Source organism: Monodon monoceros, unplaced genomic scaffold, assembly GCF_005190385.1.
Source record: "Monodon monoceros isolate NGI ecotype Baffin Bay Population unplaced genomic scaffold, NGI_Narwhal_1 Super_Scaffold_7, whole genome shotgun sequence".
Lineage (NCBI taxonomy): Eukaryota > Metazoa > Chordata > Mammalia > Artiodactyla > Monodontidae > Monodon > Monodon monoceros.
In genome coordinates, this window is record NW_021703784.1 from 29,679,034 (window position 1) to 29,703,643 (window position 24,610).

Genomic DNA, 24,610 nt, shown 5'->3' on the forward strand with positions numbered 1-24,610 from the left:
AAGACTATAAAAATTTATTGGTAAAAGCAAATGCTTTCTAATGAATCGATTTCTTATAAGCTTAATAGATGAATCAAATTTGTGGATAATTTTCAAAGTTAAATATTATACATGGAAGAGGCTTAAATCAAATTATTATTTTGCATTGCTGATTGAGCCCAAATGTAATATTGAACTCTGGAAATAATCTATTGTAAGGACCTATTTGGCTTTATTTTGGATAAAAGCATAATAAATTTCCCTCAAGTGATTGCTTACATGTGATAGGTTTTTCTGGGTTTCTCTGAGGTACTGGCTAATTTAGATGATAGCATTTTACCCACATGTTGGGATACCCCTTCCCTACTCACTTTAATCTGTCTTCATGCTCCTCCTGTTTGTTAGTATTCTCTGACCTAAACTTCTCTCTGACTCTTAATCCCTTAAATTAACTTGTGTTTTCAATCTTTCAGTCAATCTGAAGATCATGGCCCATATTTCTCTATCCATTTACATCTGCAAGGGACCAAAGATGGCATTCTGAATTCATGGTATTAAATGTGTGAAGTTCTAAAGGGAATAATAGACTAGAGGCCCCTAAATGACAGTTTTCTGGAGTTGTTGGAGCAAAGGTATTTCTATTATTCAAACTTAAAAGTGAAAATCAAGAAACTTGAAAATGGCCATAGAGTCTTAGTTTTCCTGAGCACTCCCAGAGGTGTGGGAACTAAGCAGCTCTGTTTTTGAGAAAATATCTGAGAATGGATGGAGTAGAGGTCATATTCCATGGTGGTCAAAAACATGAAGTCTACTGGCCTGGATTCAAATGCTGGTAGTAGCATTTATTAACCATATCACCTTAAACAAATATTTAACTCCTCTGTGTCTTAGATTATTCGTACGTAAAGTGAAAAACAAGCCTTCCTACAATACCTACTTTACAAGACTGTTGTAAGGATTAAATGAGATAATACCTTTTAAGTCTAGCATGCAGTAATCCCTCAATATGTGTTAGCCATTATACTGTATTCCAATATACTGTATTCTAATACATTCTTCTACCTCTGCCTGAACCTGTAGGGAATTCATGCAGGGCTCCATATTTGTTGAGAGGTCACACCAGTGCTTTTAAATTCCAGCTGCAGCACTCAATCCTGTGATGAGTCTCCAAGCTTGGTTCTGGTCCATTTCTGTGGCCTTCAGGTATATATAATATTTCCCTCTTAGGTTCTCTGGAGAAAATGAAGTTTAAAACTCACCAGGTTATAAACATTCTGGAAACAAGACTACATTTCTTCTTATGGAAGTAGGTGTACCATCTTGATATTCTTATCTGAAAAAGTAGAATAAGCTACTTTCCCACAAAGAGGAAAACATTTTTGCCAAGTGAAGTGAAAATTTTACTCTTCCCACAATAGCCATAAATATGCTGAGGCCGTTATTTTGCCAGATGGTTTTTGAGACCCTGCTGAAATGAGAGAAGGCCTCATTTCATATTTCCCTCAAATTCTACCAGAAACCACACTTCTTGGGAGGAAAAAAAGTCCCCATGTAAGCATGTTTACCTTTAACTGACTAGGAAGTTGAAACTTGTCCATAAATGATGACTCACCATCATAGGCCTATAAAAGTAAAGGTACTTGTCCGTGGAAAAGCAGCAGCCTCCAGGCACAACCACTCAAGATGTACCCAGGTGTCCTGGCTGCCTTCCTCTTCTTGAGTTGGACTCACTGTTGGTCTCTGCCTCTTCCCAGTGATGAAGGTTCTGACGATTTGTCCGAGGAAGACTTCCAGTTTGCAGAGGTAGAGTACTTTGCCAACCCCAATGGTGTGATACATCTCATAAATGTCCTTTTCTTTTAAAAGAGGATCATTGTGGTCTCTTTCCTAGAATTACCTGAAATCATACTACTATCCTCTGAATCCTGCTGGAATCCTGAAGAAGACGGCAGCAAGCTCTGTGGTTGACAGGCTTAGAGAAATGCAGACTTTTTTCGGCTTAGAGGTGACTGGCAGACTTGATGATAACACCTTAGACATCATGAAAAAACCAAGATGTGGGGTCCCTGATGTGGGTGAATACAATGTTTTTCCTCGAACTCTCAAATGGTCCAAAATGAACTTAACCTACAGGTAAATCATAGACTATCTTTCTTTAATATTTGTTATATTTTTTAGTATCAGATGTCTAATTTTCAGCACAAGCTGCAGGTGACAGAACACGTGTGGTCCCATTATTTTACGTAGGCCTTAGATATTAAACTGGAAGTTAAGTATGTCCAGGAATAACTTTAATACTGTTGATGAGAATATCTCATAGCATCTATTATGGTTACATTAACCCAGCATTATTTCTCATTGCAAATCTCAATTTATTTCTTTCAGATATGAAATCAAAATAGAAGTAAAAGTAGTTTCAAGGAAATTTGCAGAGATGCAGTAATCAGGCATATTTATTATAACAGTGTTAAAATGGAGAGTTTCACTCTCTATGAACTTTACAGAACTATTTCATTTGTTTAGGCTACAGTGATACAGAACTTTTAGCATGCAGTATAAGTTATATTAAACATCTAAATACTTTAAGATGTCAAATGGTCAAATCTTTGGAGATACTCAAATATCTGATTGAATTCTTCATTTTATAGTCTTTGTATGGCATCATAATTAATAAGTTCTTGGAAACAATGGACCTTTAGTAGAACTTTTAGAGAAGCCATTGCATTTTGAGTAGAAAAGCAGTATTCCAAGAAAATATATTCTAAAATAGCTTTCACCTTCTGAAAATTTGATGGAAACTTTCTCTGTTGAATAGAATTGTGAATTATACCCCTGATTTGACTCATTCTGAAGTTGAAAAGGCATTCAAAAAAGCCTTCAAAGTTTGGTCTGATGTGACACCTCTGAATTTTACCAGAATTCAAAATGGCACTGCGGATATCATGATCTCTTTTGGAACTAAAGGTAATGATGCAGAATTTTTATATTCTGCTCCTTAATTGGCTCCATTCTTTTCTTCCTTCTTTCAGTTATTCATTAATTTTTACAGAATTCAACAAAAATTTGTTAAGCACCTGTGCTAGGCACTACTTCATATAATTAGAGTCTTAACTCTTGTTTTTGTGTATAGAGCATGGTGACTTCTACCCATTTGATGGACCTTCTGGTCTATTGGCTCATGCTTTTCCTCCTGGACCAAATTATGGAGGAGATGCCCATTTCGATGATGATGAAACCTGGACAAGTAGTTCCAAAGGTAGTATTTCTTATAAAGATATAATTCATGATTATCAGATTAGATTAGATCATTAACCCATTAATAAGAAGTTTAAGCATACTGTAAATTATATTTGGTATTTGATTCTATTTTTCAAGTTAACAAGTATGATAATCTTCTACTTATTAGTCTCTACAAGTGACATTTGTATAAGCCAATATGAAACATTAAAAATGAGCAAAATCTACTAAGTCTAGTGGCTCGAGGGATACTAGCTAACTTTGAAACAGGATCAGAATGCTTTCTGTCAACGAAGGTGCTGTTATTGTGCATTACCTTTGACATGTTGAAGAAGTACAGTTTATTACAAATATAAATCTAAAAACTATTAGGGCTAAATATGTAGAGCGTAAATGAGTTGGATGTGAGTTGGAATAGTTTTTTCCCTTGTAGAAATATTAATGGCACAAGTCCAGTCAAATTTCTGTTCTCTATTGTATGTTACTTGTTTTAGACTTGTCTGTATCACTGATTTTACAAATACCACTCTAACAAATCAATATAGTGCCTTACTTGAGAAAGCATGAGACAAAACAGATTAAATTATATTTACAAGAGCAAAATGAAACTGTTGAGTGAATTCAGTCAGTAGTTGAGTCTTCAAGGCTCAAAAGGATTGGGAATACTAATTTAGACAGAAAAGCAGGATTATCACAACTAGGACTTAATTTTGGAGCTATATGGACTCTTAGTTGTGACAATTAAAGGGTAGTCTTCAAAAACAGCTACTTTTTATTATTCATTTAAATAAAAAGAATTATTTTTCCAAGAAGTAAAACTGGGCCTTGAATAGTCAATGTCTCAATGCATACATCTCCAAGCTGTCTTTGGAAGGGAAGGTGAGAATTTATATATTTAAGGTCTGAATATTTAGCAGGTAGGAATGATTTTAGGAAGAAAGAACAACACGTAGTATTGTTAAGACATAGTCACAGTAAGCTTCAGTTTTTGGTTCCTGCATAAATTCTGGGTTTGAAAAATTTAAGTGAAATGAATGAAAACATCCATAAGTCAGGATTAATTTTTCAGCTGAAGGCCAAGAATGATACCCACTGCTAGTTATTTCAATGAAGAATTACTTGTCATTCAGATTATCATGAACTTTGATCACTCTTATGGTCTGCACAATTCACTAAGTTTGTTATACATTTTCTTCATGCATAAGCTATGAGAGCAAAGGGTATTCAAGGTCAAATTGAAACCACTGACTCCAGCTTTCATGTGTTCTTTTGATATTTTATTATTTTTTTCCAATTTAAATTACTGGTATTAGGAGGCTCAATAATTGGTGGAAAGAGTGACTAGAGGAAATAGTGTAAATACAGTGACATAGTAGTCTTCGAGAATAGAGGAAAGTTGGCCAATCATGTCCAGAGTTTCTGTTTCTTTAAATTCTAGAGTCTAGAGATATTCTGGAAAGGATCATTTGGTTGGAATTTGCTCCCAAGTAGATTCTCGGAGATCCTATTTAATGCATCCTCTATGCTTGGTCATTATACCTTTGGATGCTGCCTCCATGTTCTAGGCAGTACTGAAGATATATATCATCCTATATTTTTTCCCATGAGTTTCCAGTTAAAGTCATCACTGTCTACTTTCCTCACCTGACATGAGAAAACAAAGAGCAAATCAGGATTACTAGTGTCTTCACAATAAATCGTTTTTGATTACTAACCAATGTGTTGGTACTCTGTGTAGGCAGCTATAATCGAAGAGAGCACCAAATTATTTATAATGATTAAATCAATGTTTTAATCATTTAAGACACTGAACATTAACTTTAAAAAGTTAAATGGCCAAGAAAGAGAAATGGTGACATAATAATAATAAACAAAATAATATTTATTCTGTGAATTGGTCGTTGGAGGACTTTTTTTCTCAGTTTCTTTGTTTTCTTACAGGTTACAACTTGTTTCTTGTTGCTGCCCATGAGTTTGGCCATTCCTTAGGTCTTGACCACTCCAAGGACCCAGGGGCACTCATGTTTCCCATATATACCTACACTGGCAAAAGCCACTTTATACTTCCTGATGATGATGTACAAGGGATCCAGTCTCTCTATGGTAACTATTAATTTATCAGTTTAACAGCAGAAGAGATATATACATTTATTTTCTAAATTATTAGTGAATTTACCATTACCAATATTGCTGTCCTGGTTTTGTTATTAAAACCTGGAGAAACACTCTCATTTTTTCTTTCCAAATCAAACTACCTGCTCAAGTAGAAAATATTCCATTCTCCAAAGTTTTCGCAGAATGTAACTCCTCATGTTTGTATTTTATACATTGTAAGGTACATTTGATATCCTCACAATACCTCTGACATCAGAAAGAAATATTTTATTCACCATTTAACCAATGAAGAAACTAAGCCTGTAGAGTTTAAATAGTGTATCGATAGCAGCACAGCTGGGTGAAACACAGCTGGATAGTAACACAGCTTTTGGGATAGCTTTCACCCAGCTTATACAGGGAGAAAGTGAGATTTTAACCAGCTTTTACAAAATCTGGGCATTCTTTCAACTACTCCTGTTTGCCACAGTAGAATCCATTCAAGTGGCCTGTGTTAGTTTTTAACCAACAGCTACAGTGACCATTTGTAAGAATCTGTTCCTTTTTTTTCTTCCAAATTTTCAATAATATTTACAAAATAATTAAACTTCAACCCAAACAAGCAAAAGTACCTACCATAAATAGAAGTAAAACCACAGTACACAGTCATCAGTGTAGACACTTCTAGAACACAGAGCTCAGAAAACTAGCTCAGGCCACCTCAACCTATTATTTTCCCTTCTGGATTTAAATCTACTACAGCAGCTAGTGTAGGCACAGGCAAGAATTTTGCAATTTTTACTATTTCTACAATATCTTGACTGAGGAACTTAATGATAGAACTAATAGGACCTATTTAGAGAAAAATAAGTTTAGAATTATTTTATTTACTGCACCTCTTCTGCACTCATGTGAGCTGGTGGAACAGTTCCCAACATGTGGCCGGTCATACCAGAATGGCTGAAGACCTAGCTTTTCACTGAGATGCAGCTGTGATGTGGTCAACTGGTAAAGCGACATGAGCTGATGTTGACAGCTGATAAAATAGGCAAGAGAAAGAGCCCAAATGAGGGCTGCCACAGAGAAAACATGCCACCAGAAATGGCTTTGAGAGGAATGTGTTTCTCAAGCGAAGTCCGTCAATAGGTTGTGCAAAGCATGGGGAAAGTTTCCTCAAAGTCTTTTCTCCACGGCCCCCCCCACCACCCCATTTCTATCACCAACCTCAAGAAAGCTAAATTTGTAGCTGAGATGATTCTCAAGGGTCTTGGAAGATGAAAACAGAAGGAGAAGTCCAGTAGGCAAGAACTTGGTAACCATGGAGGAAGGAAGTAGGATTACAGGTTCTTTGGAGCATTATGTAGTAGTGGCAGGACTTACTGCCCTTTCTGCTCTCCATTGGCAGAATCAGGTCATCCTCAGTAACTTCCTTCACTCATTTCATGACTGCAGGTCCAGGAGATGAAGACCCCAACCCTAAACATCCCAAAACGCCAGACAAATGTGATCCTTCCTTATCCCTTGATGCCATTACCAGTCTCCGAGGAGAAACAATGATCTTTAAAGACAGGTACTCTTTGTATTATTTTATAAAACCTGCATGTAACAAACATTTGTGAGGCCATGTCTTCAAATTGCCAAAACATGTGGTCAAACTTCCAAAGAAAGGTGAAGTTAGTGAAAATAATAGAACTTTGGGTAGTTTGTTTACATATATGAGAGGGAGTAAATAACTGATGGATAAATGTTTTACTTTTCAATGGATAATCTTGGCATTGTATAGCTTCCTTTTACATCTTTGGTTGTAGTTTTTCTCATAAAGACATATTTACAAAGTAAATATAGAAATACAATTTATTTATTTTAAAATGCAGTTATTGAAATCAATTACCATGTTAGTAAGCTGTTACTCATAATTCCACATGAATTCCTTTTGATATGGAAAAACTTTGGTTCTGGTAACATATGTTGGAATTTAAGAGAGGAAGCACTGTACAACCTAAATCTATAGGTGACAAAAAATGAAATACTAATTTTTAATTTTGATATTGTTTTAATATCCTTATTTGTTCATTTGTTCATCTATTCAATGAATTAATTGTTCCCTCATCTGGGATCCTATAGCATTCCTACCTCCTCTACTATAGCTCTAATTTCATTGTGCTCCAGTATTTTCTCATATATCACTTTCCCCAGGCCATGAGATCTTGGGAGCATAGTTTGTGTCACTCATGTTTTCTTTCCAGAGCCCAACACAGTGCCTGGCACATTTGCTTGCCACTTAAAAGATATGCAAAATTGAACAAAGCACGGTCTCAGCCCACAAATGACTTGGAGCCTTCACAAAGGCTCTGTGAGATTTTAGACTTCAATAATTTAGGATAGAGTTAAGATAGCAACAGCTTGTTTAACTGGCGCTTAAGGGAAGTGGAAATCTTTCACCCTCACGGGTGCTAGGGAGTGGTTGTGTCTAACTTACCTGTATTGATGTGGAGAAAGGTGGCTAGCAGGATAGACATATTGCACTTGAAAAAATGATGGCAAACTCTGCATTTTTACTTTTGTGTTAGATTCTTCTGGCGTCTGCATCCTCAGCAGGTTGACGCAGAGCTGTTTTTAACAAAATCCTTTTGGCCAGAACTTCCCAACCGCATTGATGCTGCATATGAGCACCCTTCCCATGACCTTATCTTCATCTTTAGAGGTAATCTTTCCACCAGTGAGACCTCCCACATGTCCAGAGCAGGCAGTGATGAGCTTCATGTTACCAGAGACTTAATAAAATGATTGTTGTCAAAAATACACCTAAATTGAGAATCAAGTATAGCAAAATGGGAACCAGAAAGCGCCTGAAACCTTTCTACCAAGTGTCCCCAAATTTGACAAGTAAAAAGTCTACATTATTACTTATCATATCCACTCTTTATTTCACACCAATCATGTCAGTTTTTTCTCTTATTTCCTCTTAAAAATTATTTACTAAGCAAATGTAATAACAATGTACATTTTTAAAAATTGAAAAAAATTATCCATAATTCCCCCTTCTGAAAAGTCAACTTATTTTATTTTATCACTTTATTTTCTAGTCTTTCACCATATGAAATACATATTTTAAATATTTATATTCATAATGTATATACATTTTAATATTCTACTTGACATAGGTTCCCAAATTGCTATTCCAGCTTCGTGATCATAATTTATAATGGCTACATAGCATTTTACTGACATTGTTTCTATTGTTTGACTATTATAGTAAAGCTATAATGAAGTCACTTTTTAGAGAAGAAAATAATTTTCTACTGGTATGAAATTTGAGTTTTCAAGTTAATTTCCTATTCCTACTGTGCTGCTTATTCATACAGAAATCTTAATGTATTTTTCACCCAGTTCCAAACTTAATATTCAGAGGTATCAAATTGTCAAACTAATCATGATATTTGGTGGGCTATACTTACAGTTAGGAAACTGGCATCTTAAATCCTTTCTTTTGTTTGTTTGAAGAATGTGCATATTTCTGTGTTTCATAAACATGGTGACCACAAACACTGACTAATTTATTTCTAAATGTGTAAAATGAGTCTTTCTTTGTTAAATATCTACATATGTGAGTTTTAATAGATTCCCTTGAATAATAAAACAATTCTTTTACTTTTTCTAGGCAGAAAATTTTGGGCTCTTAATGGTTATGATATTCTGGAAGGTTATCCCAGAAAAATATCCGACTTGGGATTTCCAAAAGAGGTTAAAAAGATAAGTGCGGCCGTTCACTTTGAGGATACGGAGAAGACGCTCTTCTTCTCAGGAAACCAAGTCTGGAGGTATGGCAGCCATATTTACTGACCCATCATCTTATATCATAGAGGAAAAGTGAGTCTCGAAAATCCCTTGCTACTTAAAATTATCTCATGAAGTATTGTAAATGTCATACCCGTCATTCATTCTCTTCCATGCCAGCTCCAGCAGGTAGCTCTTAACACAGGTATTTAAAAGTCTCAAGCCCTCTAGAAAATACACATATAATTCTTGCCCTTTCTGGGCCACTCTTCTCTTTCTTAGGCATTTGTTGTACTACAACCATGGCAAAACTCTCTCTCTTATTTTGACATCTTAATTCCTTGTAATCTTTCTCCTGGATTCTCTTTCTTGTCATCCTCTCTTAATTTACATGGAGCTCCAACTTCTGTGGCCAGAGAGGACACAAGAATAGGTACAGGAAAAGACTGAGCAAGAGAAGGCCACAATTTCTAGTCTGTTGATTCATCGGAGAGGTTGGCCAGGAAGCTGCTAGGCTTATAGTTTGTGAAACCAGCTCCTTTTGAAGAACAAGTAGAACAGGAATATCGAAAACACATGTAGAGCTCAAGGCAGCGTTGACATTGGCAATATTTATGAGCCCAAATCCATGTCTATATTCAGGCATGATTATCTCATAGGTACACAATAGTTGAAATATTTTAAATGGTAACTTTACTCCCTCTATACACACACACACACACACACACACACACATATATATATATACACTCATTTTATATATATATACACATATATATACACTCATGCATGCATGTTTACACACACATACACACTCTTACATATCATCTTTACATTTTGGCTTCTTTATTTCTGATAATGACACTTACCACTTTAAATATTACTGCCAGGTTCTACCTGCACTAGTGTTCCAGTCCCTTTACCTTATATGAGGTCTATGGCTCAGTCAAAATGGATTGCTTATCATATCTCAAATGCACTGTGCTTTTATCTCCCCACAACCTTCCCTTATGCAATTTTCTTTGCTAGAGGTCTTTCCCTACATCTCTGTCTTTTGAAATTCCATCCATTGTTTAAAGTTAACTTAAAAGTCTTTCTTGATCACCCCATTCAAAATTATCTCCCTTCTCATGTAACTCCCATGACATCTCATGTTTACTCTCTCATGATGTTTAGTCCCTATTGCCTAATGTTGCAGTTTTGTGTGTATATGTCTTAGCTTTCTTGATAGTGCAGTGGTTCTTACTTTTTATCTATTGAAACATACCTCAAAAATATAAAAGACTTTCATCAGTAACAGCAAGAATATTACATCACAGGAGGCTGTTCTCTTAGGTTAATTTCAGAGTGTGTTTCGTTGGCTAGGGTGTGAGTATGTGCAGGGGAAGAAGAGTATGGAATATAAAGTTATGAGAGGGGAAAGCTGTGCTCCCCTTCCTAGTTTTATTTCCACTGTATGCCTCTATAACTTTTTAGTGCAGAAATTGAACCTTAAATAGTTTGGCATCCGTTACTGCACTTAGCAAGTTGTCTTACACATAGTGGGAGCTCAACAGATAATCGTTCAATGCATAAACATATATTTCACTCTAAGAACACTTTCCTAATAATATACTTTTATAGCAGCTATACAAATTTTGAAATGGAAGTGAGCTTATAACTGTCTTTACAAAGATGGTCTTTAGGCAAGTCAAAATACCTCACCAGGTATCCACTGTATACTCAGTATTATAATTCCCAATTTTAAAAAGCTACTGGTTGTTTCAAATGGACTTAAAAATTTGAAACTTTTGTCAATTTTGAAAGCTGCCATTATATCCATTGTATTATTTCTAAAGTAATTTACCTACGACCTACTCAAGAGTTTCTTTTTCTTATTAAATAGCTATGATGAAACTAACCATATGATGCATAAAGACTACCCCAGACTAATAGAAGAGGACTTCCCAGGAATTGGTGATAAAGTAGATGCTGTCTTCGAGAAAAATGGTAACTAGTTTCATTGAACTGACCTCAATGGAGGGCTTCTGTAGCCCCTTGAAATAATTTCCTTATAAAGGAATTTTACACAGAACTTAGATGTGCTGATAAATGTCTGACAGTTAAGGGATTACTCATTCTTGTGTGACTACTGACACAGACAGCAAACAAAAATTAATATGCTTAGAATAAATGAGAATTTTACTTAATGACTGCTAATTCTATGAATAAAAGATGCCAAATCTTAAACACTACCTTAAATTTAAAGATATTAAGATGCAAAAAGTATAGTTCAAATCAGGGGTGGAGTGGGGAGTAATTTATATATGAAGACCAATAATCATAGCTATATAATGATTTTTTGCTTGAATTATGGAAAGAGATGTTATCTCTAACTTACAAAAAATAACCAATATCAATAATTCAACCATCAAAACTGGAACTCCTGCCAATACAGCAATTAATTCGAGGTGACAGTTTAAGAGAGCTGGAGACATTTATACCTTTCCCCCTCTTTAAATTATAAGCAATATATTAAAACATTAGTGGTATTTATAAAGATAAACACTGGAATGTTAAAAAAAAGTGAAGCTAACAGATTGGGCTTTTAAAAGTAGCTAGAGTAAAACATTATTTTCAAACTCTGAAATTTTCTTTTTGGTCTTTTCCTTTTAGGTTATATCTATTTTTTCAATGGGCCCATACAGTTTGAATACAGCATCTGGAGTAACCGTATTGTTCGTGTCATGCCAACAAATTCCCTTTTGTGGTGTTAAATGTTTTAAAAATATTGTTATTTAAATCCTGGAGACCATTTGGGATAATGCTTCCAGACATTTTTGGGGGGGGGCCATGGGGGAGGGAGAGATATCAGGGGAAAGCTTAGTTCTGTGAACAAGCTTCAGTAAGTTATCTTTGAATATTTAGTATCTATACAGCTATGCGTGGGGCTGGAACCACAATGAATTTTAAAGTCATGAGATTCATTATCTCTAAGGATCACCTAATTCTTGTGTGCTATACAGAAGCAGTAGTTGACAATATTCAACATCAAAAATGGGATATATGATCTGTCAAAGAGAGTTAGCTTAATATATTTATAAGGAAACTTTGCAAAGACATAAAAGTAAATCACATTTATATAATTAATGAATCATCTTTACCAAATAGTATAAAGTCATATGAAAATGCAATTTTGGGGGAGCATATGACAGCCATACACAAACAACAATAAACCAAAGGGAAATGTCTGTAATAAATATATTATAGACAACTTTCCAAAGAAACAACTTGGGTTTTTCACTAAAAATATTTGGATGTATGTGCCCCTCTTCATTCAGAAATATCAGAGTCACTAAAGATATGAGACAAAGACTAATGGTGAGGACAGCAGATGTGGCCTTTGTATTGTGTTTAATTTTCACTATTGACAATGACTCAAGGACTACTCTCAGAGAAGACAAATATTTCTTTTCATATTTATAGAAGACAAAGAGAGATGATCTCTCTTTGTATTAAAATATTTCAGGTCTTTCAAAAATATCAAAGTATACTAAAATTGTTAACAAAATGATCTAAGGCCACAGAATCACTTTTTCATAAATCATCTGATTATTTAAGGCTAAAAGTAGTGTTTTAACCCTATTTTATCTAAACAATTGTTTTAATTGTCCAGTTTACCTTGGATATATAAGCTAGTTTTGAAAGAAATAGACTAAAATTTATCATAAATTGGAAGTATATATGTTAAAACAGAGATATCCAAAATAAAGGAAATATTCTACTGGATTATGGTCCTCTTGAAAAATGAAACTATGCCTTTTTTCTCCTTTTTGTTTTCTTTAATCCCTCGGAACTTTTTACAGTGCTTGGCACTTGGTACTTATTGAATATATGAATGGTCATCAAGGGAAGAACTTTTGTGTTGAGAGATCATGTTCCTAAAAACTCAGGCAAAGAAAAGAAAGTGTATTATATATGTGAAAAGTATTAGGAAGTGTTTATATTGTTTATAATAAAAAGTTATTTTCAACAGACATTGTCATACAGTATATTTTTGTCTTTTGGTATAATTTTAAGCTTTTCCTCACACAAAGAATGTCCATTTAAATTATTCCTTTTTCTTGCTAATCTCTTTGTTGGGTTGTTTCTTATAAGAACACTAAATTCAAATTTAGTATTAATTGTACCCGGCTTTTTTAACTCAAGTTCTGGTCGAGTTTGGTCAGCCTCGTGCTGATGAACCCCATTTACTGGGCCAGCTTCCTTAGATGGAGCCCACAGGCTCCTCAGAATCTTCTCTGCTGAGAGTATTACTTGGTAATGAAGTGGAGAAAGCAGTAGATCTAGAGTTAGGACTGAGTCCTAACACCAACTCTTCCATGAACTCGGGCATGTTACTTCAGGCAGCTCATTTAATCTGTGTGGGCTTTAATTTGCTGATGTTTAAAATGAAAGGAATAGCAGCTTTGGGGAAATATGAGGAAGCAGGGAACTCTAATGGGGAAGACAAACACTACCTAGGAAACTCAGGGCCACTGAGCTTAAACATTAGGTCTTTTGTGTTTTCTTAAACAGTGTTCATCCCCAAACATTTAATAAGTATCTGTTCTATGTCAGGCACCTAAGACATTGAGATAAACTAGAAAAACTTGATCTCTACCCCTGAAGAGCTTCTATCCTACTATGAAAACAAAGCGATTAAAATTGAGTAAATAAAGTGCTTTTCCAGGGGAGAAATGACCACCTGTTATGGGTGCAGAGAAGACTGCTCTTACCTTCCTCCCAGTGCACCCCCAAAGTCAGTCTATGCACTATTCATCTTCCTTGACAATTTAATAGGATTACTGATTTCTAAGTTTTGCTATTGGTGTAGAACATCATCTACCCATCCATCCATCCATCCAATAAATATATAAGGTATAATAAGTATTAATTTCTGTCCTGTGTCAGGAACTTAAGTAGATGCTGGGAGTACAGTGAAAACCAAAACCTCATTACTTTCTTGGAGCTCGCAGTGTAGTTGGGGAGACAGACGTTAATCAGATAAGTATAAATTACAACTGTGATAAATGCTATAAGGTAAGGAAAATTGCTCTGAGATCCTCTCATAAGAGGGATTTTACCTACTGTATATATTGGGGGGAGGGAAACAGGAGGGTCTTTCAAGAAGGGCAACACAAAGGAAGAGATAGATACCCAAGCTGACATAAAAAATGAGTACAAGGCAGTGAAGGGAATCAGGGAAAGAGTTCCAGGCCCATGCCTTCAGACTAGAATGGATCTGTTGGAGCTCAGTAGAGTTACAGAGAGGGTTTTTTTCACCTGCACCACACAGCTTGCGGGATCTCATTTCCCCGACCAGGGATTGAACCAGATCTCAGCAGTGAAAGCTCAGAATCCTAACCACTAGACTACCAGGGAACTCCCTTACAGATAGTTTTATGATGAGGTTGACAGAGTATGGATAGGTAAAACGTACCAGGAAACCCCCTAAATCCAGCCATGTTCCTCCTATCTTTCACTATGCCAAATATAAATCAGAGAATCTCTCTATGATCAATAACAACAAAAATAGTATTGATTTTTAAAGACTGTTAGCACAAAATAACTGTCTATGCTAAAAATAAGCATAGGTCATTGCAGGAGTTGGCATGTGAATATCTACTTCTTGGTAATTGAGTCAGTTGATGGAAATATTAACTTTTTTGAGCATATGGGTGTCTACATTATTCTGAAACAAGGTGGGGTCCTGTTTCCATCAGAGCACTGGGGAGGCCCTTCCCCAGTGAAGGCCTTGGTCCTGCCTGGCGTCCAGTGGGTCAGTGCATGGTACTGGTGTGGTAAAAGGCCACTCACCAACCCCATCCCTCGTCTTAAGTGGATGACTTAACTCTGAGGGAAACCCCAGGTGGATGGTGTCTAACTCCTCTCTGCATAAGAATGGTTGCTTTAGAACAATACTTCTCAATGTGTGTTCTGTAGGCCAGCAGCATCAGTGCCACCTGGGAACTTGCTAGAAATGCACATTCTGTGCTCCCCCAGAGCCAAGGAATGAGATCTGTGTTTTAACAAGGCTTCTAGTCCCTCAGGTCCCAGAGTCCCTCAGAAAATCTCTTGTTCTGAGAGAGATGACATTGGTGTTCCCAGAAGTCAAAGCTTCCTGCTAAGATCTTGGGGAACACTGTATTCTACATTCCTTCCAGAAGGTTCATAGTATATACTAGCATATTAAAGGCTACAAATAATCCTGTGTCGAAGAAACTGTTTAACCTATTGAACAAGGTTTTCCAAACATATCTGAACATGGAACATCATTTACTTTCTTTTACTCTCTTTTTAAAAGAGATGTTTAACTTGATTTCAGAAAAATTTTCATTTGCTTTATTATTTGCTTGCATGGTCTCTCTCATGGATGCCTAGATAGATAAACCAGTAGATAAGAGATATATAGTCAGGATTTTTCCCAACTCCCATCTCTGCTCCAGCCTCAATTTCCAATGTCCAATCTGATTGGTGTTACTTGGATCAGTGTCCCTCCACTGTGGCCAGAGTACCAAATTCAAATTACACCAAATGTCTATTTGGAGTTTACCAGTGGGGGCAGGGGTACTATTTAAAAAGAACTCAATATGAGTTGAGTGGTTGGGCTTAATAGGTTATGCTATAAAATATGTTACAGTTAAAATACAAATAGCCTGTTCACACAGATATTCATGTATGATGTGAAGAGACCAAGTTAGAGTGCATTTGTCCAACACACTGCACTCAAGTCGAATTGTAGATAGTAACGGCCTCTTCATCAAATAATAAGGGTGAAAAGTTTGAAAACCCCCTCGAAGTGAACCAGTAGTTTAAATGTTTTGAAATAGGAGCAATTGACGAGATCCCATGCTGGTGAAACAAATTTTGCCCTGGAAATTATCCTGGGAGAGCTTTCACGTTAAATTAAAAATAGAGTCCTCAATCCCTGTATCCTCATATCAGAATAAAAATGCCAAGATATATATAGCAGGCCTCACAAAAAGATAGCCACCATACTTCTCTACTAAATTTAAGTCCCAGTTACAGGAAATACCTTGGTATTTAAGGATTCATCATAAGGTTGTGAGATTCAAAATACTTCCATTAGGTGGCATCAGCCATACTGTTTTGAAAATGATGAATCGATTTAATTACAAAACAAAACTAATACTTCGCTCTTTAATGTAAGGATGAGGAATCTGGCCAAATTGCTGATGGTTTAATCCCTGACTTTATGCCGTTGACTTTCAAATAAGGTTTAACAGCTTAGGAATTCAAGAATAGCTTGCTCTAGTTTCCTTATGTGTCCCTGTCACTCATCTCAACTCTAAAATTTTCCTTCACGGGAGGTGAGAGTCAGGAAGCTGTGTCTCACCAAGCCACCAAGACCTGCTGCAGGCCCCTTGGAGCTAGGGTTTGTGCGTCACCACAGACCTCTGGGTGACAGGCTCCAACATGAACCACAAAATACACAATGTACCCAGAGAATGGAATCTCACTAAAAAGAAACCAAACTAGCTGGCAGCAAGAGGGAAGAAAATCCCAAATTACCAGTCCAATTACCTGGAGACAATGTTAAGCATAGAGGAAGAGAATGCTTAAGCTTTCCAAATGTTCCTTCTCACATGGTTTAGTTTTTCTAAATTTTGTTGGATGTTTATACCTGCCTGATATTCTAGAGTTTGTGAAATGCTGATTTAGGATTTCTTGGCTTTGTTCTACCTCACTGCTCACAAGGTACTCAAATGGGACTACAACTATTCTATTAATGACCTCTGGAGGATCAAAGATATGGTAGGTTTACACCAACAGCATGGCCATTTTGGTGAGAGTTTATCATGGTATCTTATTGGACTTAAATGGTCAAAATTATGCCCTAAAATTAGATGCTGTGAGAAAGAAAATTTCTCTTCCATATATTTAAAATTTGTTATAACCCAGTCCAGAAGTAATCATTCAATAATGCCCCCACACATCAACAGAGCAAGGAAGGATTATAAGTACTTGATATCCGGTGAGTCTGTGAGACTCTTAAATCTTGGTTGAAATGGTAATGGACTCACATTATTCAAAATTGGCTTGTTATATTTTACAATTCTTTACAAGTGAAGACATTACTCTTTTCCATTTTCATGGCTTTATGCTGGATTAAAGGACATCATCCAAGCATCCTTAGCTATGGCCTCATCTGTTATGCCAAAAAGATTTAAAATTAGTAACCAAAAGTGTGTTTTGGGTTGTTTGTTTCTTAATGTTTACATATACCAGTAGGCTTCCTTTTCTCGACAACCCTCCCTTTCCTTTAACAGACTCGGCACTAAAGGCTAGCACAGTACAAATCGCAAGCAAAACAGTTCACAGAACCGTTCCAATTCTATCTGAAAAGGACTATTGCTTTCTGTGGTTAAAGGTGTGGCCTTTCTCTGTTTTATCCTCTAGCTAGTCTGTGCCTCAGCTTAATGAGTGCCAAGTGGCTTGTGACTTTGCTTCCAAAGCAACACAAGGAAAAAGGAAATCTGTGAGTTCTAAGAACCTCTGAGTACATGGGGCACAGTGTGAATGCTTATGCTGGCTCTGTTTCTGGAAAACTCTGGTTTGGATCATTTTGAGCTGAACAGAGGGCTGAGAAACAGCACCTATGCCTCCAGCCAAGCCCACCTTTCTGAATTCACTTATCAGGATTTATCCTATAATAAATAAGATAACTCCTAAGTAGTTGTATTCCCAATTTCATAGGGAATGTCCAAACTGATTAATGGTGTGAATAACAGAGATAAAATAAAGGCCAAGGAACCAGGGTAATAAGGGAATTAAATAATGGGCAGTATTTTGCAGTTGTGGTAATAGAAGCAGAATACTCGTACAACAAATTTACCCAGGGATTATGTGGAATTAACTGGAATATGAACGAAGAACTCAGAGCTATTTTACTAGAATTGCCTTATACCCTCTGTATATGTAATATGCTTCTGCTTGATATTTACATTTAAGTTCAAAACATTTCCTGAAACATTTCAATGTGGCAAATTTGGGGGCTGGGGGCACGTGGCAATATTGTATATCCTGTGTTTACTTAAGATGAAAATAACTAGAGGAACCAATTAGATCATCTGATTCATTTTTTATTTTTATGAATGAGAATGAGGCCACGAGAAAGGAAATGATCTCTCCAAGACCATACAATAGTGTTGGAGGCTGGACCATAAAAATCATCCAGATCTCGGGTGGCCTCGGCCTGCAGTGCCTTGAAGCAGGGTTTCGGTTCCCATCTAGTGATTGAGGTCAAGTCGTGGCGGTAAGAGCACTGAATCCTAGCCACTAGACCAGTGGTCAGTGACAAGGCCCTGGCCCTATGACTTTACAGAAAAAGAATTCCCACAAAGACGGAAAGTAGTGAAACAAGTAAAGTATTTATTAGGAAAAAAAAGAAGTACAGTACGTGTGGATAGACACACGGGTGGGCTCAGAGAAAGAGTCGTGCCCTCTTGGCAGTTTGAATCACTTATATGGGACATTTCTTCCACGTTTCCTTTGACCAATCATCTTGATTTGCCTGGTTCAGAGTCCATATTTGGTGTATCTCAGGATCTTCCCATGTGTGCATGTGCATCTCTTAGCCAAGATGGATGCTACTGAAGAGGCCTATGGGTAGACTTAGCCACTTAACATCACTCCCTTTTTGACCTCCAAGGAGCCTTTCTGCTCATGTGTAGTCAGGGAGGTCTCCTAACTTCGAGAATGAGGGATATGTGGTCTCTTATCTTCTATCTGGGCAGGGCCCAGCCTTCTCTCTTAATTGTCCTGTTATTCCCATCTCAGAGTATCGGTCCACAGGGAACGAACTCAAACCATTTAGCCTGAGGGCCCATCTATCACCTGCCTCAATCCCACTTTTCTCCTTCTTAGCTTATTAATTCCTCTACTACTTCCACAGTCCACTATGTGTTTAGATATCCATTATTTATCAAGGGTCATGAAATACATTTAATTCTACTGTAAGGGTACCACTAATCTGACGGTACAAGGGGAGCTGAGTCCATGTGTCTATATTATCTTGGATAACAGTCAGGCCCCCCCAGGCTTTCAGCCTTTGCTGGCCACCCTCTCCCCACAGCTCAGGTCTCTGATTGACCCTAGTCAGGAGACATTAATAGGGCTCTGGCTCAGTTGTCTGAGATTCAGTAAGAAATGTTCTTTGCCAGGACAACTTTGGTTTTTCATCCAGTTTTGACAACTCAATTTCTGTGATTTTCGCAAGACTGAGTCCCTACCTTTGTTACAAACTGTCTCCTCCTTTAGTCCCTATGCCAGAATCCCTGTTTCTTAATACTCTGTGCCCAAAGGATACTGCCTTCTTTTCACCAGATCTTACCGGTTCAAGTTCTGGTCCTTGCCTCAGCCCAGAGGCTGGGCCCCATCGCTATTTTTTTTTTTAATTAATTAATTACTTTTTGGCTGCATTGAGTCTTCGTAGCTGCGCACAGGCTTTCTCTACTTGTGGCAAGAGGGGACTACTCTTTGTTGCGGTGCTCAGGCTTCTTATTGCGGGGGCTTCTCTTGTTGAGGAGCACAGGCTCTAGGCATGTTGGCTCAGCAGTTGTGGCTCACGGGCTATAGAGCACAGGCTCAGTAGTTGTGGTGCATGGGCTTAGTTGCTCCACGGCATGTGGGATCTTCCCGGACCAGGGCTGGAACCCAGATCCCCTGCATTGGCAGGCGGATTCTTAACCACTGAGCCACCAGGGAAGCCCACCGCCCCACACTGCTTATTGATGAGGGGCTGGTCTCTTCCTTCAGTGAAGACAGAAATATTGACAAATACATACAACTATCTCAATTTTTTTCAGTCCATCCCAAACATCTTATATTTTTCCGCCCTCTCACTCTTAGCCATACATTTGGCTTCTTCAGGAAAAAAAAAATGTACAACTACAAAGATCGCTCCTTCACAGCACCTGAGCACCCACTCCATAGCCCCTCTGGATATCATTAACACAAAAGCTAGTCACAGCTGTCTGTCTGGAAGAAAGTAATTTTCCTCTACCCTTCTAGGTTCTTCTGGCTGGTGTAAGAATTAAATTGATGTGAAACAGACTGAAAGAAAATCAAACAAAAGTTTAATAACAGGTACACATGGGAGAGACCCAGGAGAACTGAGTAACCTGTCAAAATGGCTGAAACCCTCACCTTAAGCACCATCTTCAGATGAAGACAAAAGAGGGTGTTGGGGGCAGTGGTCTGGGACATCAAAGGGGAGAAAACAATTCACATGGAGATGAAAAAGCAAATGTTTGGTAAGCAAATGTTTGCTGGCCCATGCAGAGACAGTGGGGCACAGAGAAGAATTTTAACAAGCCACTTGACTTTACGGGGTGCCTCCCTGTGTGCACCTAGTTCATACTATAGTTACCTATGGTGGCAGCTCCTTTCCTGGAACAGGTCCTCTATCTACCTTCTTTCAGTCAGTTAGGGGAAGGTCAAAGTTTCTTCCTGAGTCTTTCGGGCCTTGATTGTTGAAACAATCCATATGCATATGAAATAATCCATATGCCAAAGAGACATTTTGGGGTGGGAATTTTGCTGTAACCCGAAAGAATTCATGTAGAGCCCTTAGCAGACTCCTAGGCCTGTAGCAAGTGCTCAAGAAATAACAGCTGCTACTTCAACAATGCTGAAGATGGTGGTAGGGGTGGGTCGTGGGACGGTAGAGGTATGGAATGATGGGTCTAACTAAATCAGAGACAGGAAGCACATCCTCAAAACCAGTAGCTGAAGTCATTCTTGTTTTTTTGTCTTTTTTAAAAAAATACAGTATTATTTATCTTCCCTCTGTTAAACCCCGAGTCAACCACTTTCCCCAGACTGCCTGGGGGCTTATAGGAAAAGAACATACAATACAGTGCAGATGAAACATGGGAGAAAGAACTATGGGAGAGGAGATGGCTCCTTCACATGGCACAGAGGATGAGAAAGGCCACCATCAGACAAAAGAGCCCCTTGCCTCTAAGAGGACGAAGCCCTTCACTGTTGCTTCAGAGAAGGGTTCCTGGCATAACAAATAATGAGGCTCCCAAACACAGTCCCAATTGCAGCCCCAGAGCTAACCACCCCTAACTTGGCAACCCAGCCCCAGTGAACGTGGCTTCTGTGTCAATGTCCCTTGAAATGGTGTTGGTTTGGAAGCCATGGCTAGGAAGGACTGAGGTCAGGATACCTGAGCAGCCAAGCTGCTGGGGCTCCCATCAGTCATTTCCACATCACTGCAGACAGTGATGGGCACAGTGGCTGACAAAGGAGGGGGTTGGAAATCAACTTAGTGCAGGCACACATTTTCAGGGGTTGAGGGGCTGTGGCCAGAGAGCTGTTCTCAGTGCAGAGAAGACGGTGGAGGGGGGAGGCAATAGTGAAAATGAAGTCATTTTTTCAGGTTTACAGCTGTAATCCTCAAGTACTTCCTTGTTCATGCAAACTAAATGTTACTTCTCTTCAGTTTAGTCAAATGACTAAGTGCTTGTATGTCTGCTATTTTTCTAGAGAATATGGAATTCTTTTTTTTTAAGATTTTTTTTGTTGTTGTGGATCATTTTTAAAGTCTTTATTGAACTTGTTATAATATTGCTTCTGTTTTATGTTTTGGTTTTTTGGCCGGGAGACATGTGGGATCTTAGCTCCCCAATCAGGGATCGAACCTGCACCCCCTGCATTGGAAGGCTAAGTCGTAACCACTGGACTGCCAGGGAAGCCCAGAGAATATGGAATTCTGCTATTAAAATTCCTAGAAGGAGCTCTCTGGAATTGAAAATAAAAAAATATCAGTCATCCATTTCTTTACAGCTAATGAGTCCTGCCTCCCTTTCTTTGGTTCTGGGCCAACAGAGGAGTCTTCTTATGTGGGTGGTAGCAACAAAAGGCCCTTCTGCTCTTTGCGAGGATCATTTAGTCAACTACTGTACTATCTACACTAACAGTAGATATCAGCATGTGAATACAGTAGTTTAGAAAAAAGGAAAGAATACCTAATAAAGGATTTATTATTATTTGTCCGTGAAATACATTTTAAGGTTTATTGGAGGAAATAGATTTTCTTTACTAAATGCCTTATTTAGGTTAGTTTTAAAATGTATCCATATTTCCCCAGTATGCACAAAGCCTAGAGGAAAGACCCAGAGGCTTCTAAACCGCAAGGAAGATTAGCCAGTCATCAAGGATTTCTCCCAAGGAAAGGTAAGGTCTAGGTGGGATGACAGAGACACTGCGCTCTGGGGTATAGCTCATCTGAGACTAAAGTCCTGCTGGATCCTCAGAATGAGCATGGACAGAAATTGTTATATGCAGCCCTTTCTTAAACCTATCTCTTCCGATATGTTATACAACTTAACCGCGTCACGCAGCCAAATCAGCTGAAGCACAAGATAGCCAATTTTTCCAACGATGTGCCTGACTTTATTTCTGCATCAGTAGCTGAATCAACTCTGAGTATTCATATTGCAGCTGAAAAAGCCACATCCTCTGGGCCTAAACTTAGTGTTTTAAAGCTATATGGAGTGGATGTACTCATTCCATAGACAGTACATCGACATGGCCACACCCTTAGGTTACAGCATTACAGGTGTGTCTCACGCTCCCTGGAGGATATGCTGACGTATCTCTGCCCATCTTCAACCCCAAATGACAGCTGATGCTATCAACTCCCAGTCCCTCCTCCTTGGGAAAAGAAAGAAAATGGATTAAGGTGTTCCCTTTGGCAAGTTCCCTTTGGTGGTATAATCATTGATGATTCTTTACTTAGTGAAGAAGAATTAAGACTTTGGGCCCGGGGGCAGGCAAAACACACCCTATAGAAGCATGGTTTTTTACCAGCTGAAGGCCTGTTACTGAACAGGAAGTCATGATAATCAGAGTTGAGTCAAGCTTGAGAAGGCTTTTTTTATATGCCCTCGAGTAGAATTCTCCCAGCTGAAGCTCTCAAAGAGACTGGCAAGCTTACCATTGATAAGGTTGTCTTCCAAATTTCTTAGAATAAAATTTAACTGTTAGAGTTTTCATTCATCACTTCCTCATTCATTAAACAAAGTAGTTTTGAGTATATTGCAGCCTAATTTTGCTAACTGAGGCTGTTGGCATATTTCTCAGGGAGGAAGTGAAGTTAGGTTTAGGTGTAAAACTGGGCCACGGCACCTAGACAACAAGTTTCAGTAATAAGTGCCAGGACATGAAACTGAGTCCCCCTAAAACCAAGTTCCCCTGTGAGTTTCTGATTAATCTCTCTATCCAAAACTTTATTCACGTTCTTGTCCGACCCCTGTGATGCTCAGGATTGAGGAGTATCAAAAGAAAAGGGGGATTGAAACCAAGCAGAACCCTGCAGGGCCTTCCTGGGTACAAAACCCCTCCATATTCCCCATTTGTTTTTTGTAGAAAAAGGTCTCCTAGGCCTTCCCTGGGTTGCAAAGAGCAGACTCAAGCAGTTAATGATTAGAACAGTAGAGCCACAGGCCCCCTAATCTCCCTGAAGGGGTATAGATAACAATCTGGTGCATATCTTTGAAATGTTCTGGAGAAACTAGGACCCCAGTGGAGGATGGTGACTACATGCTGAACACAAGCACGGAGACCTCAGATGGAGCCAGAAGGCTGGAACCAGAAGGTTGATGGTTGAGATTCCCGAAATATCACACTGTTACCTCACAACCAACCAAACAGAAGAAGGTCCACAAGCTGATCAGGCATCCTCTGACCCTCTCCTCTTAACATTGTCTTTATTTTAATCTTATTTTATATTGCAGTATAGTTGGTCAACAATGTTGTGTTAGTTTCAGGTGCACAGCAAAGTGATTCAGTTATATATATACATGTATCTGTTCTTTTTCAAATTCTTTTCCCATTTAGGTTGTTACAGAATATTGAGCAGAGTTCCCTGTGCTATATAGTAGGTCCTTTTTGGTTATCTATTTTAAATATAGCAATGTGTACATGTCAATCCCAATCTCCCAATCTATCCCTCCCCACACTCCACCCTTCCTCCCTGGTAACCATAAATTCATTCTCTAAGTCTATAAGTCTGTTTCTGTTTTGTAAATAAGTTCATTTGTATCTTTTTTTGTTTTTAGATTCTGCATATAAGTGATATCATATGATATTTGTCTTTCTCTGTCTGACTTACTTCACTTAGTATGATAATCTCCAGGTCCATCTCTGTTGCTGCAAATGGCATTATTTCATTCTTTTTAATGGCTGAGTAATATTCCATTGTATATATATACCACATCTTCTTTACCCATTCATCTATCCTAAAAGCCATCCAGGGAGTTTGGGTCTTTTGAGCATGAGCTGCCCATTCTCCTTTCCTGGAACCCTGAAAATAACCCTTACTTTGCTGCAGATACCTGCTGTCAGACTTTGGCTCTCTGCACTGTGGGCACAGGAAACTTTGCTTGATAACAGACACATTTAGTCAAACATGTGAATTGATTTGTAGGTTACAATTACAAAACGTCAGGTTGTATATAATTTTACAAAT

At 38.0% G+C, this 24,610-nt stretch overlaps 1 protein-coding gene across 1 annotated transcript; it reads left to right on the top strand.

Moving 5' to 3' along the window:
- Positions 1-1,640: 1,640 nt before the first annotated feature.
- LOC114886989 (collagenase 3) lies at positions 1,641-12,366 on the top strand. Its single transcript, XM_029208249.1, has 10 exons — positions 1,641-1,782; positions 1,871-2,112; positions 2,795-2,943; positions 3,110-3,235; positions 5,158-5,319; positions 6,763-6,880; positions 7,881-8,014; positions 8,972-9,131; positions 10,973-11,076; positions 11,743-12,366. Exons 1-10 carry the CDS (start codon positions 1,663-1,665, stop codon positions 11,841-11,843), a joined length of 1,416 nt encoding a protein of 471 aa, XP_029064082.1. The 5' UTR covers positions 1,641-1,662; the 3' UTR covers positions 11,844-12,366.
- The last annotated feature ends 12,244 nt before the right edge of the window (positions 12,367-24,610 follow it).

What these genes read in the sequence shown, in the direction of transcription:
- LOC114886989 (XM_029208249.1), top strand. Translation starts at nt 1,663, where the DNA reads ATGTACCCAGGTGTCCTGGCTGCCTTCCTCTTCTTGAGTTGGACTCAC. An exon ending in AAGACTTCCAGTTTGCAGAG is followed by an intron (nt 1,783 to 1,870) that starts GTAGAGTACTTT and finishes TCTCTTTCCTAG; the next exon opens with AATTACCTGAAATCATACTA. An exon ending in TGCTGTCTTCGAGAAAAATG is followed by an intron (nt 11,077 to 11,742) that starts GTAACTAGTTTC and finishes TTTTCCTTTTAG; the next exon opens with GTTATATCTATTTTTTCAAT.